This window comes from Oncorhynchus nerka, unplaced genomic scaffold, assembly GCF_034236695.1.
Source record: "Oncorhynchus nerka isolate Pitt River unplaced genomic scaffold, Oner_Uvic_2.0 unplaced_scaffold_1215, whole genome shotgun sequence".
NCBI lineage: Eukaryota > Metazoa > Chordata > Actinopteri > Salmoniformes > Salmonidae > Oncorhynchus > Oncorhynchus nerka.
In genome coordinates this window covers 38,239-57,082 of record NW_027040118.1, presented here as the reverse complement: position 1 = coordinate 57,082, position 18,844 = coordinate 38,239, and the positions used below count along the sequence as shown (strand labels likewise).

Sequence of the window (18,844 nt, the reverse complement as noted above, 5' to 3'; positions counted from 1 at the left end):
CTGACTGTCACTAAAGTCCTTTAACAGATCAACAACTGTCTGTAATGATCACCTACCATCCAGTTGTTACTGACTGTCACTAAAGTCCTTTAAACTGATCAACAACTGTCTGTAATGATCACCTACCATCCAGGTGTAACTGACTGTCACTAAAGTCCTTTAAACTGATCAACAACTGTCTGTAATGATCACCTACCATCCAGGTGTTACTGACTCACTAAAGTCCTTTAAACTGATCAACAACTGTCTGTAATGATCACCTACCATCCAGTTGTTACGGTAACCTGCCCTGACTGTCACTAAAGTCCTTTAAACTGATCAACAACTGTCTGTAATGATCACCTACCATCCAGGTGTAACTGACTGTCACTAAAGTCCTTTAAACTGATCAACAACTGTCTGTAATGATCACCTACCATCCAGGTGTTACTGACTGTCACTAAAGTCCTTTAAACTGATCAACAACTGTCTGTAATGATCACCTACCATCCAGTTGTGTCACTAAAGTCCTTTAAACTGATAACCTGCCCTGACTGTCACTAAAGTCCTTTAAACTGATCAACAACTGTCTGTAATGATCACCTACCATCCAGGTGTAACTGACTGTCACTAAAGTCCTTTAAACTGATCAACAACTGTCTGTAATGATCACCTACCATCCAGGTGTAACTGACTGTCACTAAAGTCCTTTAAACTGATCAACAACTGTCTGTAATGATCACCTACCATCCAGGTGTTACTGACTGTCACTAAAGTCCTTTAAACTGATCAACAACTGTCTGTAATGATCACCTACCATCCAGGTGTTACTGACTGTCACTAAAGTCCTTTAAACTGATCAACAACTGTCTGTAATGATCACCTACCATCCAGGTGTAACTGACTGTCACTAAAGTCCTTTAAACTGATCAACAACTGTCTGTAATGATCACCTACCATCCAGGTGTTACTGACTGTCACTAAAGTCCTTTAAACTGATCAACAACTGTCTGTAATGATCACCTACCATCCAGGTGTTACTGACTGTCACTAAAGTCCTTTAAACTGATCAACAACTGTCTGTAATGATCACCTACCATCCAGGTGTTACTGACTGTCACTAAAGTCCTTTAAACTGATCAACAACTGTCTGTAATGATCACCTACCATCCAGGTGTTACTGACTGTCACTAAAGTCCTTTAAACTGATCAACAACTGTCTGTAATGATCACCTACCATCCAGGTGTTACTGACTGTCACTAAAGTCCTTTAAACTGATCAACAACTGTCTGTAATGATCACCTACCATCCAGGTGTTACTGACTGTCACTAAAGTCCTTTAAACTGATCAACAACTGTCTGTAATGATCACCTACCATCCAGGTGTTACTGACTGTCACTAAAGTCCTTTAAACTGATCAACAACTGTCTGTAATGATCACCTACCATCCAGGTGTTACTGATCTAAAGTCCTTTAAACTGATCAACAACTGTCTGTAATGATCACCTACCATCCCTGTTACTGACTGTCACTAAAGTCCTTTAAACTGATCAACAACTGTCTGTAATGATCACCTACCATCCAGGTGTTACTGACTGTCACTAAAGTCCTTTAAACAGATTAACAACTGTCTGTAATGATCACCTACCATCCAGGTGTTACTGACTGTCACTAAAGTCCTTTAACAGATCAACAACTGTCTGTAATGATCACCTACCATCCAGGTGTTACTGACTGTCACTAAAGTCCTTTAAACTGATCAACAACTGTCTGTAATGATCACCTACCATCCAGGTGTTACTGACTGTCACTAAAGTCCTTTAAACTGATCAACAACTGTCTGTAATGATCACCTCACCTGACTGTCACTAAAGTCCTTTAAACAGATCAACAACTGTCTGTAATGATCACCTACCATCCAGTTGTTACTGACGGTCACTAAAGTCCTTTAAACAGATCAACAACTGTCTGTAATGATCACCTACCATCCAGGTGTTACTGACTGTCACTAAAGTCCACTAAAGTCCTTTAAACTGATCAACAACTGTCTGTAATGATCACCTACCATCCAGGTGTAACTGACTGTCACTAAAGTCCTTTAAACAGATCAACAACTGTCTGTAATGATCACCTACCATCCAGGTGTAACTGACTGTCACTAAAGTCCTTTAAACAGATCAACAACTGTCTGTAATGATCACCTACCATCCAGGTGTTACTGACTGTCACTAAAGTCCTTTAACAGATCAACAACTGTCTGTAATGATCACCTACCATCCAGGTGTTACTGACTGTCACTAAAGTCCTTTAAACTGATTAACAACTGTCTGTAATGATCACCTACCATCCAGGTGTAACTGACTGTCACTAAAGTCCTTTAACAGATCAACAACTGTCTGTAATGATCACCTACCATCCACCTAAAGTCCTTTAAACTGATCAACAACTGTCTGTAATGATCACCTACCATCCAGTTGTTACGGTAACCTGCCCTGACTGTCACTAAAGTCCTTTAAACTGATCAACAACTGTCTGTAATGATCACCTACCATCCAGGTGTAACTGACTGTCACTAAAGTCCTTTAAACTGATCAACAACTGTCTGTAATGATCACCTACCATCCAGGTGTTACTGACTGTCACTAAAGTCCTTTAACAGATCAACAACTGTCTGTAATGATCACCTACCATCCAGTTGTTACGGTAACCTGCCCTGACTGTCACTAAAGTCCTTTAAACTGATCAACAACTGGCAGAAAACTAAATTCTGTGCTGATCAAGAAATGTCAACACTGACTTGGCCACAGGCATAGATTAATATGCTTTGTGTGCAGCCAGCACTTGCCAAGCTTGGCATCAGATCTAGGGACTAGTTATCGAAATGTAATTACCATTTCATATTATTTTAAATGTTCATATTATTCAACTGTTCATATCATTCATTGTGACTCATTTAAAAAAAAAAATTATTTAACCTTTATTTAACCAGGAAGGGCTCATTGAGATTAAAATCTCTTTTTCAAGAGCGCCCTGGCCAAGATAGGCAGCACCAAGTCATTACAACAAAATTACAGACAGACAACATGAAAAACTGCAAGTAATCTAGTAAAAACCATTGAATTCACAAGAGTATAAAACAGCAAATTAAAAACACCAGTATCTCTACCTGCACATGTTCATCTGGTCATTTATCACTCCAGTGTTAATCTGATAAATTGTAATTATTCGCTCCTATTGCCTATTTATTGCCTACCTCCTCATGCCTTTTGCACACACTGTATATAGACTTAATTTTTTCTACTATGTTATTTGACTTGTTTATTGTTTATTCCATGTGTAACTCTGTGTTGTCTGTTCACACTGCTATGCTTTATCTTGGCCAGGTCGCAGTTGTAAATGAGAACTTGTTCTCAACTAGCCTACCTGGTTAAATAAAGGTGTTCTCACCTAGCCTACCTGGTTAAATAAAGGTGTTCTCACCTAGCCTACCTGGTTAAATAAAGGTGTTCTCACCTAGCCTACCTGGTTAAATAAAGGTGTTCTCAACTAGCCTACCTGGTTAAATAAAGGTGTTCTCAACTAGCCTACCTGGTTAAATAAAGGTGTTCTCAACTAGCCTACCTGGTTAGATAAAGGTGAAATAAAAAATTAAAAAACATTGACAGGTCAGGGAATCAGCCTCGTTGGTTTACTGATGGACACAGAGGTGTTGTGGTAACCATGCCTGAGACCTGGAGATTTGTGTTAGCTCCCTGGTCTAATGCATAGGCTTTAGCTCAGCGGGCTAACAGGAGACCTGTGTTGGGACCCAGTCAGTCACACTGAAACCACTGTTCTCTTGGTACATAAAGTAAAACCAACGACGTGATCCTTTGCCTCTCTGTCTCCAGGGCACGTTCCCCTACGGTATCGACATCGTAGTAGCAGCTGACTACTTTGCTGTTGGGAACCTGAACAACTGTTACCTGTCCATCAGGTGAGTTAAAGATACTCTACAGAGGTTTGACCTCTAGGGGAGCTCTTGAGCCAAAATGGACCTCCTTAATAACGAGACACAGTATATTAACCAGGATGAATTACCTGACGCTTGAAAAAAAGTCACTACTGGGAATGTGGGGACATTTTCATAATTGTCGATAGACAATTTGTTTGTTTGAAATATTGGGATCTTTTTGTGTCTGTAAAATTTATTATGCGAGAAATAGTAAATGTAATGTAAATGTAAATAGTGGTGGAGACGCCTTTTTGAGCAAATATACGGTACCATTCAAAAGTTTGGACACACCCACTCATTCCAGGGTGTGCCAAGAGTGTGCAAAGCTGTCATTAAGGCAAAGGGTGGCTACTTTGTTAAATAAATCAAAATATATTGTATATGAGATTCTTCACTTATTTTGGTTACTCATTGGTTCCATATTTTATTTAATAGTTTTTATGTCTTCTCTATTAATCCACAATATGGAATATATTACGTGGATCTGAGACCACCATCCGCGGGGGGTACACAGCCCGAACGCGCACCTCCCCACAATTCCCAACCAACCCCTCTGCGTTACACGTCCTCTATTCATTTTGAATGTGTTGACAGTTGGAGAAATTGCTTGAGCTGCACGACAGAATTCGAAAAAGGTCAACAGTCCAATATTGTAGAACACTGCTGTGGTTACGTGTACACATTTCGGCCTTTTACACAGAGGTTTGTGTCTTTAGAAACCATTTCCCTGTGTGTGAGGGGAGTCTACCTGGTGGTAGGAGTCTACACAGAGGGTTGTGTCTTTAGAAACCATTTCCCTGTGTGTGAGGGGAGTCTACCTGGTGGTAGGAGTCTACACAGAGGTTTGTGTCTTTAGAAACCATTTCCCTGTGTGTGAGGGGAGTCTACCTGGTGGTAGGAGTCTACACAGAGGGTTCTGTCTTTAGAAACCATTTCCCTGTGTGTGAGGGGAGTCTACCTGGTGGTAGGAGTCTACCTGGTGGTAGGAGTCTACCTGGTGGTAGGAGTCTACCTGGTGGGTAGGAGTCTACCTGGTGGTAGGAGTCTACCTGGTGGTAGGAGTCTACCTGGTGGTAGGAGTCTATGTTATACTACCCAGAACCACAGAACATAGCTGTACCATCTGGTCTTAGTCAAATGGAGCCTGCCACTTATAGTGTAGAAGTATTGTTTTGTGAAGGAGTGTGCATAGGACATGTCCTTTATGTTGAACCAGGGATGTTTTCTCTTCTCAATGTATCGCTGACGTCTCGGATATCTGAGCTGTCAACGCCCTGCCTCTCTGTAGAATGTGACTGTCCCCATTGGTGCCCTGAGGCTGTGTCACTGAGTTGTCAAAGCCCTGCCTCTCTGTAGAATGTGCCTGTCCGCATTGGTGCCCTGAGGCTGTGTCACTGAGTTGTCAACGCCCTGCCTCTCTGTAGAATGTGACTGTCCCCATAGGTGCCCTGAGGCTGTGTCACTGACTGCTTCTGAAATGGCATCCTATTCTCTACCAACCCTTGTTTAACGTAGTGCACTAGAATGTCATTTCAGACTCAGCCCTGCCTCTCTGTAGAATGTGACTGTCCCCATAGGTGCCCTATTCTCTACCAACCCTTGTTTAACGTAGTGCACTAGAATGTCATTTCAGACTCAGCCCTGCCTCTCTGTAGAATGTGACTGTCCCCATAGGTGCCCTATTCTCTACCAACCCTTGTTTAACGTAGTGCACTAGAATGTCATTTCAGACTCAGCCCTGCCTCTCTGTAGAATGTGACTGTCCCCATAGGTGCCCTATTCTCTACCAACCCTTGTTTAACGTAGTGCACTAGAATGTCATTTCAGACTCAGCCCTGCCTCTCTGTAGAATGTGACTGTCACCATCATAATCCTATGAGTGACGTCTCTACCGCCACCTAGACTGTCAGAGGAAACATTCCTCCCACATCACAGAGTAAAACCTGTTAAAGAATGCAGCCCCGGGGGAGACCCACTACACTTCTGACTGCAGAACCAGATTACTGTTGAGGCCCAAGATGTTGTTGAGGAAGTAAACACTCTGACAATATGTTCTGTAGGCTGACGCTGAATGTTGTTGAGGAAGTAAACAATCTGACAATATGTTCTGTAGGCTGACGCTGAATGTTGTTGAGGAAGTAAACACTCTGACAATATGTTCTGTAGGCTGACGCTGAATGTTGTTGAGGAAGTAAACACTCTGACAATATGTTCTGTAGGCTGACGCTGAATGTTGTTGAGGAAGTAAACACTCTGACAATATGTTCTGTAGGCTGACGCTGAATGTTGTTGAGGAAGTAAACAATATGTTCTGTAGGCTGACGCTGAATGTTGTTGAAAAAGGAGTCTTCAAATAGCTGGGTCCAGTACTGTAGTTAGTTAGCTGGGTCCAGTACTGTAGTTAGTTAGTTAGCTGGGTCCGGTACTGTAGTTAGTTAGTTAGTTGGGTCCGGTACTGTAGTTAGTTAGTTAGCTGGGTCCGGTTCTGTAGTTAGTTAGCTGGGTCCGGTACTGTAGTTAGTTAGTTAGCTGGGTCCGGTTCTGTAGTTAGTTAGTTAGCTGGGTCCGGTACTGTAGTTAGTTAGTTAGCTGGGTCCGGTACTGTAGTTAGTTAGTTAGCTGGGTCCGGTACTGTAGTTAGTTAGTTAGCTGGGTCCGGTACTGTAGTTAGTTAGTTAGCTGGGTCCGGTACTGTAGTTAGTTAGTTAGCTGGGTCCGGTACTGTAGTTAGTTAGTTAGCTGGGTCCGGTACTGTAGTTAGTTAGTTAGCTGGGTCCGGTACTGTAGTTAGTTAGTTAGCTGGGTCCGGTACTGTAGTTAGTTAGTTAGCTGGGTCCGGTACTGTAGTTAGTTAGTTAGCTGTGTCCGGTTCTGTAGTTAGTTAGCTGGGTCCGGTACTGTAGTTAGTTAGTTAGCTGGGTCCGGTTCTGTAGTTAGTTAGCTGGGTCCGGTACTGTAGTTAGTTAGCTGGGTCCGGTACTGTAGTTAGTTAGCTGGGTCCGGTACTGTAGTTAGTTAGTTGTGTCCGGTACTGTAGTTAGCTAGTTAGCTGGGTCCGGTACTGTAGTTAGTTAGTTAGCTGGGTCCGGTACTGTAGTTAGTTAGTTAGCTGGGTCCGGTACTGTAGTTAGTTAGTTAGCTGGGTCCGGTACTGTAGTTAGTTAGTTAGCTGGGTGTAGTAGTTAGTTAGTTAGTACTGTAGTTAGTTAGTTAGCTGGGTCCGGTACTGTAGTTAGTTAGTTAGCTGGGTACGGTACTGTAGTTAGTTAGTTAGCTGGGTACGGTACTGTAGTTAGTTAGTTAGCTGGGTACGGTACTGTAGTTAGTTAGCTGGGTACGGTACTGTAGTTAGTTAGTTAGCTGGGTACGGTACTGTAGTTAGTTAGTTAGCTGGGTACGGTACTGTAGTTAGTTAGCTGGGTCCGGTACTGTAGTTAGTTAGCTGGGTTCTGTACTGTAGTTAGTTAGCTGGGTCCGGTACTGTAGTTAGTTAGCTGGGTCCGGTACTGTAGTTAGTTAGCTAATAAACTGTTGTGTAAAACCCATTTATGTTGTCGCACCAATACTAGTCTCAAATGCCTCTTTTATTTTGATTTTTCCCCACAAGCCGACCGTTGTTCACCCTGTTAATACATTACCTGTAGTAGTTCTAACATTACCTGTAGTAGTAGTAGTTCTAACATTACCTGTAGTAGTAGTTCTAACATTACCTGTAGTAGTAGTAGTTCTAACATTACCTGTAGTAGTAGTAGTAGTAGTAGTAGTTCTAACATTACCTGTAGTAGTAGTAGTAGTTCTAACATTACCTGTAGTAGTAGTAGTAGTTCTAACATTACCTGTAGTAGTAGTAGTAGTAGTTCTAACATTACCTGTAGTAGTAGTAGTAGTAGTTCTAACATTACCTGTAGTAGTTCTAACATTACCTGTAGTAGTAGTAGTTCTAACATTACCTGTAGTAGTAGTTCTAACATTACCTGTAGTAGTAGTAGTAGTTCTAACATTACTTGTAGTAGTAGTAATTATAACATAACCTGTACTAGTAGTTGTTGTTGTAACATTACCTGTAGTAGTAGTAGTTCTAACATTACCTGTAGTAGTAGTAGTTCTAACATTACCTGTAGTAGTAGTTCTAACATTACCTGTAGTAGTAGTAGTAGTTCTAACATTACTTGTAGTAGTAGTAATTATAACATAACCTGTACTAGTAGTTGTTGTTGTAACATTACCTGTAGTAGTAGTAGTTCTAACATTACCTGTAGTAGTAGTTCTAACATTACCTGTAGTAGTAGTAGTAGTTCTGACATTACCTGTAGTAGTAGTAGTTCTAACATTACCTGTAGTAGTAGTAATTATAACATAACCTGTACTAGTAGTTGTTGTTGTAACATTACCTGTAGTAGTAGTAGTTCTAACATTACCTGTAGTAGTAGTAATTATAACATAACCTGTACTAGTAGTTGTTGTTGTAACATTACCTGTAGTAGTAGTTCTAACATTACCTGTGTAGTAGTAGTAGTTCTAACATTACCTGTAGTAGTAGTAGTTCTAACATTACCTGTAGTAATAGTAGTTCTAACATTACCTGTAGTAGTAGTAGTTCTAACATTACCTGTAGTAGTAGTAGTTCTAACATTACCTGTAGTAGTAGTTCTAACATTACCTGTAGTAATAGTAGTTCTAACATTACCTGTAGTAGTAGTAATTATAACATAACCTGTACTAGTAGTTGTTGTTGTAACATTACCTGTAGTAGTAGTTCTAACATTACCTGTAGTAGTAGTAGTTCTAACATTACCTGTAGTAGTAGTAATTATAACATTACCTGTAGTAGTAGTTGTTGTTGTAACATTACCTGTAGTAGTAGTAGTAGTTATAACATTACCTGTAGTAGTTATAACATTACCTGTAGTAGTAGTAGTAGTAGTAGTTATAACATTACCTGTAGTAGTAGTTGTTATAACATAACCTGGAGTTATAACATTACCTGTAATAGTAGTTGGTATAACATTACCTGTAATAGTAGTAGTTATAACATTACCTGTAGTAGTAGTAGTAGTTATAACATTACCTGTAGTAGTAAAATAGTAATAACCTCTTGCCTTGTTCTCTTCAGTGTTTACATCGCCAGTTTCCCAGAATACACCAGGCCCATGATCGACCACTTGGTAGCCATGAAGATCAACCACTGGGACGGGTAAGGGCCTTTCCTGTCCTCATCCATGTCCTTTTGATCAAATACTTTCAAATATCGCACTTGATTTAGTTTGCCCGTTACCATGGATCCAATGGAATAGTCCCAGAAGCTAAACCAATGGAATAGTCCCAGAAGCTAAACCAATGGAATAGTCCCAGAAGCTAAACCAATGGAATAGTCCCAGAAGCTAAACCAATGGAATAGTCCCAGAAGCTAAACCAATGGAATAGTCCCAGAAGCTAAACCAATTAAATAGTCCCAGAAGCTAAACCAATTAAATAGTCCCAGAAGCTAAACCAATTAAATAGTCCCAGAAGCTAAACCAATGGAATAGTCCCAGAAGCTAAACCAATGGAATAGTCCCAGAAGCTAAACCAATGAAATAGTCCCAGAAGCTAAACCAATGAAATAGTCCCAGAAGCTAAACCAATGCAATAGTCCCAGAAGCTAAACCAATGCAATAGGCCCAGAAGCTAAACCAATGCAATAGGCCCAGAAGCTAAACCAATGGAATAGGCCCAGAAGCTAAACCAATGGAATAGTCCCAGAAGCTAAACCAATGGAATAGTCCCAGAAGCTAAATCAAGCACACCTCAAGTTAGTATTTGTCTTCTGTGTTTGTCCCAAGTGGGATGTCCGTATGCCAGCCTGTTGCCACTAAAGCGTTGGTACTGTGTGTAGCCTGTTAGAGTAGAAGCCATTGTATGTAATGGAGAAAGTGGAATTCTCCTCTGCATGTGTATCTGTTGTTTTGCAGGGTGATTCGACAGCTAGCGACAAAGGCTTTGCATAATCTGACGCCTCAAGCACCTGATTATATGGCCACAACAGGTGAGCTATGTCATTGGTCCTGTTCCCTACCTGCTCTAACACAACACAATGTCTTACTGTGGAATGAACTGGGTGTGTTCATCTGTAGTCACTGTTCCCTACCTGCTGTAACACACTGTGGAATGAACTGGGTGTGTTCATCTGTAGTCACTGTTCCCTACCTGCTGTAACACACTGTGGAATGAACTGGGTGTGTTCATCTGTAGTCACTGTTCCCTACCTGCTGTAACACACTGTGGAATGAACTGGGTGTGTTCATCTGTAGTCACTGTTCCCTACCTGCTGTAACACACTGTGGAATGGACTGGGTGTGTTCATCTGTAGTCACTGTTCCCTACCTGCTGTAACACAACACATTGTCTTACTGTGGAATGAACTGGGTGTGTTCATCTGTAGTCACTGTTCCCTACCTGCTGTAACACACTGTGGAATGAACTGGGTGTGTTCATCTGTAGTCACTGTTCCCTACCTGCTCTAACACAACACATTGTCTTACTGTGGAATGAACTGGGTGTGTTCATCTGTAGTCACTGTTCCCTACCTGCTGTAACACACTGTGGAATGAACTGGGTGTGTTCATCTGTAGTCACTGTTCCCTACCTGCTGTAACACAACACATTGTCTTACTGTGGAATGAACTGGGTGTGTTCATCTGTAGTCACTGTTCCCTACCTGCTGTAACACACTGTGGAATGAACTGGGTGTGTTCATCTGTAGTCACTGTTCCCTACCTGCTGTAACACACTGTGGAATGAACTGGGTGTGTTCATCTGTAGTCACTGTTCCCTACCTGCTGTAACACTGTGGAACACATCTTGTCACTGTTCCCTACCTGCTGTAACACACTGTGGAATGAACTGGGTGTGTTGTTCATCCCTAGTCACTGTTGGAATGAACTGTGTTCATCTGCTGTCACTGTTCCCTAACACATTGTCTTACTGTGGAATGAACTGTTCATCTGTAGTCACTGTTCCCTACCTGTGTGTTCATCTGTAGTCACTGTTCCCTACCTGCTGCAACACACTGTGGAATGAACTGGGTGTGTTCATCTGTAGTCACTGTTCCCTACCTGCTGTAACACACTGTGGAATGAACTGGGTGTGTTCATCTGTAGTCACTGTTGTTGTGTCTGGGTCTTTTCACCTGTCTTGTTATTATTGAATGATTTATGTGTTTATAATGAACACACAGAGAGAGGTCAAAGGGCAATAGGCCAGATTTGAAACTATGGCGATATCATAGACGTGTACCCGGAGGCTGTGTCATTACAGGCAGACCAGCCTGGCCACAAATCATTCAGGGTATATTCAAATAAATCAACCACACACACACCTGTGCAGACTGTTGATGTTCTTGCAAAGAATGAAAAGACACATACAATAATTGAGTTAAAATGACGTTTTATATTTTGATGGTTGTATTTTCAGTTATGCCTCAGCTGCTGCCCATAGCGCTGGGCATTGATCTCCACAGTCGCCATGGCGCCATTCTGGCATCTGCCGAGATCAGCCACGCCCTCTACAAGCTGGCCAATCAGAACAACAGGTACTGCAACCTCACCTGTCAACCAGCCAATCACTTATAGGAAAACCACATGAACGTTGTTCAAAAGGCACTCGCACATCTGAGCGCTCTGTTTCTGCAGGTGCCTGGTAACAGTTGAATAACATGAGAATAAAACACAAGGAAACCCACTGCTCTCGATAGTATCACTGCTCTTTAATAAGCTTTAATAATCTTTACGAATCGGTCTCATACGTAGAGCTCATTAAAGAGCAGTGTGTGGGTTTCTCTGTTTTGCACATCGACCCATGACTTGACTTCCTGATTTGACTGAAGCCCTTGGCTCCTATAAAGTCATTGACCGTCTCTATGTCTCTTGTAGAACCGACTGTGTGTGAGATATGTGCTGTCTGGGGGGTGTTGAACATTTCTGTTGTTCGCTGTGGACAGTAACATTGTATTGTACTGGATTGTAGACCGGTGACAGAGCTCATCTCTTCAGACTGTGTGGATGGACTCAAGAGCATTCACCAGAGGGTTAGTTCACTTCTCGCTTGTTACTCTCTCTCTCTTTCTCTCTGTCTCTCACTACCCCCCCCGTCTGTCTCTCTCTCTCTCTCTGTCTCACTACCCCCCGTCTGTCTCTCTCTCTCTGTCTCTCTCTGTCTCTCCCCCCAGTCTGTCTCTCTGTCTCTCACTACCCCCCGTCTGTCTCTCTGTCTCTCACTACCCCCCGTCTGTCTCTCTGTGTCTCTCCGTCTCTCACTACCCCCCCTGTCTGTCTCTCTCCTGTCTCTCACTACCCCCCGTCTGTCTGTCTCTCTCTGTCTCTCACTACCCCCCGTCTGTCTCTCTCTGTCTCTCACTACCCCCCGTCTGTCTCTCACTACCCCCCCCGTCTGTCTCTCTCTCTCTCACCCCCCGTCTGTCTCTCTCTGTCTCTCTACCCCCCGTCTGTCTCTCTCTGTCTGTCTCTCACTAACCCCCTGTCTGTCTCTCTCTCTCACTAACCCCCGTCTGTCTCTCTCTGTCTCTCACTAACCCCCGTCTGTCTCTCTCTCTCTCACTAACCCCCGTCTGTCTCTCTCATCTCTCCTGTCTCTCTGTCTCTCACTACCCCCCGTCTGTCTCTCTGTCTCTCACTACCCCCCGTCTGTCTCTCTGTCTCTCACTACCCCCCGTCTGTCTCTCTCTCTCACTACCCCCAGTCTGTCTCTCTGTCTCTCTCTCTCTCTCTCTCTCACTACCCCCCGTCTGTCTCTCTCTCTCTCCCCCGTCTGTCTCTCTCTCTCTCACTACCCCCAGTCTGTCTCTCTGTCTCTCACTAACCCCCATCTCTCGTCTCTCTCTCTCACTACCCCCCGTCTGTCTCTCTGTCTCTCACTACCCCCCGTCTGTCTCTCTCACTACCCCCCGTCTCTCTACCCCGTCGTCTGTCTCTCTCTCTCTCACTACCCCCCGTCTGTCTCTCTCTCTCTCACTACCCCCCGTCTGTCTCTCTGTCTCTCACTAACCCCCGTCTGTCTCTCTCTCTCTCACTACCCCCCCGTCTGTCTCTCTGTCTCTCACTACCCCCCCCCTCTGTCTCTCTGTCTGTCTCTCTCTCTCACTACCCCCCGTCTGTCTCTGTCTCTCACTAACCCCCGTCTGTCTCTCTCTCTCTCACTAACCCCCGTCTGTCTCTCTCTCCTCGTCTCCCCAATGTCTGTCTCTCTCTCTCTCACTACCCCATGTCTGTCTCTGTCTCTCTGTCTCTCTCACTACCCCCCAGTCTGTCTCTCTGTCTCTCACCCCCCAGTCTGTCTCTCTGCCCCCCGTCTGTCTCTCTGTCTCTCACTACCCCCCCAGTCTGTCTCTCTGTCTCTCACTACCCCCAGTCTGTCTCTCTGTCTCTCACTAACCCCCGTCTGTCTCTCTCTCTCTCTCACTACCCCCCCCCCGTCTGTCTCTCTCTCTTTCTCTCCTTCAATGTCTTTTCACTCACATACATGTTGTCTCAAGTGTTGACCATTCACCTGAGTCAGTTGTACCAACATAGACAACATTAACATGTACCTATCTCAGTGAGTCAGTTGTACCAACATAGACAACATTAACATGTACCTATCTCAGTGAGTCAGTTGTACCAACATAGACAACATTAACATGTACCTATCTCAGTGAGTCAGTTGTACCAACATAGACAACATTAGCATGTACCTATCTCAGTGAGTCAGTTGTACCAACATAGACAACATTAGCATGTACCTATCTCAGTGAGTCAGTTGTACCAACATAGACAACATTAACATGTACCTATCTCATGTTGTTGTGTGAGTAAATCAGTTGTCATCTCTAAACATAGACAACATTAGACATGTACCTATCTCAGTGAGTCAGTTGTACCAACATAGACAACATTAACATGTGTTGTACATGTTGTTGTGTTTTAAAGTTGTAAATCACCAGTCTGTTCATCTCTAAACATGTTGTTGTGTTTTAAAGTTGTAAATCACCAGTCTGTTCATCTCTAAACATGTTGTTGTGTTTTAAAGTTGTAAATCACCAGTCTGTTCATCTCTAAACATGTTGTTGTGTTGTTGTGTTTTAAAGTTGTAAATCACCAGTCTGTTCATCTCTAAACATGTTGTTGTGTTTTAAAGTTGTAAATCACCAGTCTGTTCATCTCTAAACATGTTGTTGTGTTTTAAAGTTGTAAATCACCAGTCTGTTCATCTCTAAACATGTTGTTGTGTTTGTTTTGTCTTCCAGCTGTTTGACCGAAAGCAGTACAGGTCAGCACTGTTACTTTACACATTTACTCATTCTTTTTTAGACTGTTTCAGATTATTATTATTATTATTATTATTGATTATTTATTTATTTATTTATTTATGTATTTATTTTTAAATGGAATGCCTCTTTAAGGTTTCAGACCAATCTGTGTCCTGCCTGTGTCTGTGTCCTGTCTGTGTCCTGTCTGTGTCCTGTCTGTGTCCTGTCTGTGTCCTGTCTGTCCTGCCTGTGTCCTGTCTGTGTCCTGTCTGTGTAGGGGTTTTGGTGGTGAGCTGATGAGGCCTGCAGTCTGTTCTCTCATTGAGAACATGTCCATCTCCAAGATGCCGTTCAAGGACGACCCCGTCATCAGTGAGTTTTCAGACCTTAGCTGAATGATTACTCCATCTAGCAGGGTTCCCCAATAGATGACCCACAGGCCGCATTCATCCCCCTGGGGGATTTGATGTGTTTTCAGAGATGGGATAATAATGGACAAACCACATCCCACCGTTAGAGCCAGGAGGGACAGTACTGACAGACCTTAGCTGAATAACAGAGTAAACCCCTGGTAGTGTCTGATTTGATGTGTTTTCAGAGAGACCACTGACCCGTCATAACAGAGTAAACCCCTGGTAGTGTCTGTACTGTTCAGACCACTGACCCGTCATAACAGAGTAAACCCCTGGTAGTGTCTGTACTGTTCAGACCACTGACCCGTCATAACAGAGTAACCCCTGGTAGTGTCTGTACTGTTCAGACCACTGACCCGTCATAACAGAGTAAACCCCTAGTAGTGTCTGTACTGTTCAGACCACTGACCCGTCATAACAGAGTAAACCCCTGGTAGTGTCTGTACTGTTCAGACCACTGACCCGTCATAACAGAGTAAACCCCTGGTAGTGTCTGTACTGTTCAGACCACTGACCCGTCATAACAGAGTAAACCCCTGGTAGTGTCTGTACTGTTCAGACCACTGACCCGTCATAACAGAGTAAACCCCTGGTAGTGTCTGTACTGTTCAGACCACTGACCCGTCATAACAGAGTAAACCCTGTCTGTACTGTTCAGACCACTGACCCGTCATAACAGAGTAAACCCCTGGTAGTGTCTGTACTGTTCAGACCACTGACCCGTCATAACAGAGTAAACCCCTGGTAGTGTCTGTACTGTTCAGACCACTGACCCGTCATAACAGAGTAAACCCCTGGTAGTGTCTGTACTGTTCAGACCACTGACCCGTCATAACAGAGTAAACCCCTGGTAGTGTCTGTACTGTTCAGACCACTGACACGTCATAACAGAGTAACCCCTGTCTGTTTCAGCTGGCTGGCAGTGGCTGATAGACGACACCTTGAAGAGCCTCCACCTCATCTCACCTGGACCGAGGGACGGTATCAAGGTACAGTACAGCATTCTACATCCCTTTTCCCCTAACCACTAACCCTAACCATTACCTTAACCCTAACCCCTAACCATTACCTTAACCCTAACCCCTAACCATTACCTTAACCCTAACCACTAACCATTACCTTAACCCTAACCACTAACCATTACCTTAACCCTAACCACTAACCCTAACCATTACCTTAACCCTAACCATTACCTTAACCCTAACCATTACCTTAACCCTAACCCCTAACCATTGCCTTAACCCTAACCACTAAACCTAACCATTACCTTAACCCTAACCACTAAACCTAACCATTACCTTAACCCTAACCATTACCCTAACCACTAACCATTACCTTAACCACTAACCCTAACCATTACCTTAACCCTAACCACTAACCATTACCTTAACCCTAACCCCTAACCATTACCTTAACCCTAACCATTACCTTAACCCTAACCCCTAACCATTACCTTAACCCTAACCCCTAACCATTACCTTAACCCTAACCACTAACCCTAACCATTACCTTAACCCTAACCATTACCCTAACCATTACCTTAACCCTAACCATTACCCTAACCATTACCTTTACCCTAACCACTAACCCTAACCATTACCTTAACCCTAACTGTTAAACCTAACCCCTAACCATTACCTTAACCCTAACCACTAACCCTAACTGTTAACCCTAACCACTAACCCTAACTGTTAAACCTAACCTCTAACCCACTGTTAAACCTAACCTCTAACCCTAACCGTTAAACCTAACCTCTAACCCTAACCACTAACCCTAACTGTTAAACCTAACCTCTAACCCTAACTGTTAAACCTAACCTCTAACCCTAACCACTAACCCTAACTGTTAAACCTAACCTCTAACCTTAACCACTAACCCTTAACCACTAACCCTAACTGTTAAACCTAACCTCTAACCCTAACTGTTACACCTAACCACTAACCCTAACCACTAACCATAACTGTTAAACCTAACCTCTAACCCTAACTGTTAAACCTAACCTCTAACCCTAACTGTTAAACCTAACCTCTAACCCTAACTGTTAAACCTAACCTCTAACCCTAACTGTTAAACCTAACCTCTAACCCTAACTGTTAAACCTAACCTCTAACCCTAACCACTAACCCAAACTGTTAACCCTAACCATATTGTGAAATAGCTTTTTTGTGGGATTTACATTGTACAGTCCTTTGGAAAGTAGCAAAGTACAGTGCTAATTTATTAAAAATAAAAAACTTTACTCAGTACTTTGTTGAAGCACCTTTGGCAGTGATTACAGCCTCAAGTCTTCTTGGGTATGACGCTACAAGCCTGGCACACCTGTATTTGGGGAGTTTCTCCCATTCTGCTCTGCAGATCCTCTCAAGCTCTGTCAGGTTGGATGGGGAGTGTCGCTGCACAGCTATTTTCAGGTCTCTCCAGAGATGTTCGATCAGGTTCAAGTCCGGGCTCTGGCTGGGCCACTCAAGGACATTCAGAGACTTGTCCCAAAGCCACTCATGCATTGTCTTGGCTGTGTGTTTAGGGTCGTTGTCCTGTTGGAAGGTGAACCTTCACCCCAGTCTGAGGTCCTGAGCGCTCTGGAGCAGGTTTTCATCAAGTGTCTCTCTGTACTTTGCTCCGTTCATCTTTGCCTCGATCCTGACTAGTCTCCCGCTCCCTGTCGCTAGAAAACACCCCCACAACATGATGCTGCCACCACCATGCTTCACCGTAGGGATGGTGCCAGGTTTCCTCCAGACGTGATGCTTGGCATTCAGGCCAAAGAGTTTAATCTTGGTTTCATCAGACCAGAGAATCTTGTTTCTCATGGTCTTGAGAGTCTTTAGGTGCCTTTTGGCAAATTCCAAGTGGGCTGTCATGTGCCTTTCACTAAGGAGCGGCTTCCATCTGGCCACTCTAACATAAAGGCCTGATTGATAGAGTGCTGCAGAGATGGTTGTCCTTCTGGAAGGTTCTCCCATCTCCACAGAGGAACTCTGGAGCTCTGTCAGAGTGACCATCGGGTTCTTGGTCACCTCCCTGACCAAGGCCCTTCTCCCTCGATGGCTCAGTTCTAGGAAGAGTCTTGAGGGTTCCAAACTTCTCCTATTTAAGAATGATGGAGACCACTTTGTTCTTGGGAACCTTCAATGCTACACAGTTTTTTTTTTGTACCCTTCGCTAGATTTTTGTGGCTCGACACAATCCTGTCTCGGAGCTCCATGGAGAATTCCTTCAACCTCATGGCTTGGTTTTTGGCTCTGACAAGCACTGTCAACTGTGGGCCCTTATATAGACAGGTGTGTGCCTTTCCAGATGATGACCAATCAATTGAATTTCCCACCGGTGGGCTCCAATTAAACATCTCAAGGATGATCAATGGAAACAGGATGTAGCTGAGCAAAATGTCAAGTCTCATAGCAAAGGGTCTGAATACTTATTTAAATATGACATTTAAGTTAAAAATATATATACATTTGCTAACATTTCTAAAAAACCTGTTTTCGCTTTGTCAGTATGATGTATTGTGTTTAGATTGCTGAGGATTTTTATTTATTTAATACATTTTAGAGTAAGGCTGTAACATAACAAAATGTGGAAAAAGTCAAGGGGTCTGAATACTTTGTATAATAGTTAATGTGTAATGTGGTCCTCCCCCCTATAGGAGGCAGCGGTGTCAGCCCTGGCAGCTCTGTGTGAGCAGTACTACCAGCCCCAGCCAGGCATGGCTGACCCCCAGATGCAGGGTGAGTAGCACTGTACCAGGGGCCGGGGAGCACAATTAGGAGGCTTCATTAAAAACTAGCCATACCTAACACGTGTGTGTGTGTGTTTTGTGTAGAGGTCCTGGTGTCCCAGTATATAGCAGGGTTAAAGAGTACAGAGGTATTGACCCGATGTGGCAGTGCACTGGCCCTGGGTTCTCTACCAAGGTTCATGATCCATGGAAAACTACACCAGGTACTGTTAGTTAATAACACTACACCTGTTAGTTAATAACACCTGTTAGTTAATAACACTACACCTGTTAGTTAATAACACTACACCTGTTAGCATTTCGCTACACTCGCATTAACATCTGCTAACCATGTGTATGTGACAAATAAAATTTGATTTGATTTGATTTAATAACACTACACCTGTTAGTTAATAACACCTGTTAGTTAATAACACCTGTTAGTTAATTACACTA

The 18,844-nt window shown here is 43.2% G+C and overlaps 1 protein-coding gene across 1 annotated transcript in view; it reads left to right on the top strand.

The window, feature by feature from the left end:
• The window catches only part of tbcd (tubulin folding cofactor D), a 93,037-nt gene that overhangs the window by 58,552 nt on the left and 15,641 nt on the right, over positions 1-18,844 (top strand). The window contains 10 exon segments of the mRNA XM_065015918.1: positions 3,872-3,957; positions 9,089-9,169; positions 9,927-10,000; positions 11,428-11,545; positions 11,980-12,040; positions 14,255-14,277; positions 14,535-14,629; positions 15,583-15,659; positions 18,317-18,398; positions 18,494-18,612. Coding sequence (XP_064871990.1) covers positions 3,872-3,957; positions 9,089-9,169; positions 9,927-10,000; positions 11,428-11,545; positions 11,980-12,040; positions 14,255-14,277; positions 14,535-14,629; positions 15,583-15,659; positions 18,317-18,398; positions 18,494-18,612 — 816 coding nt within the window.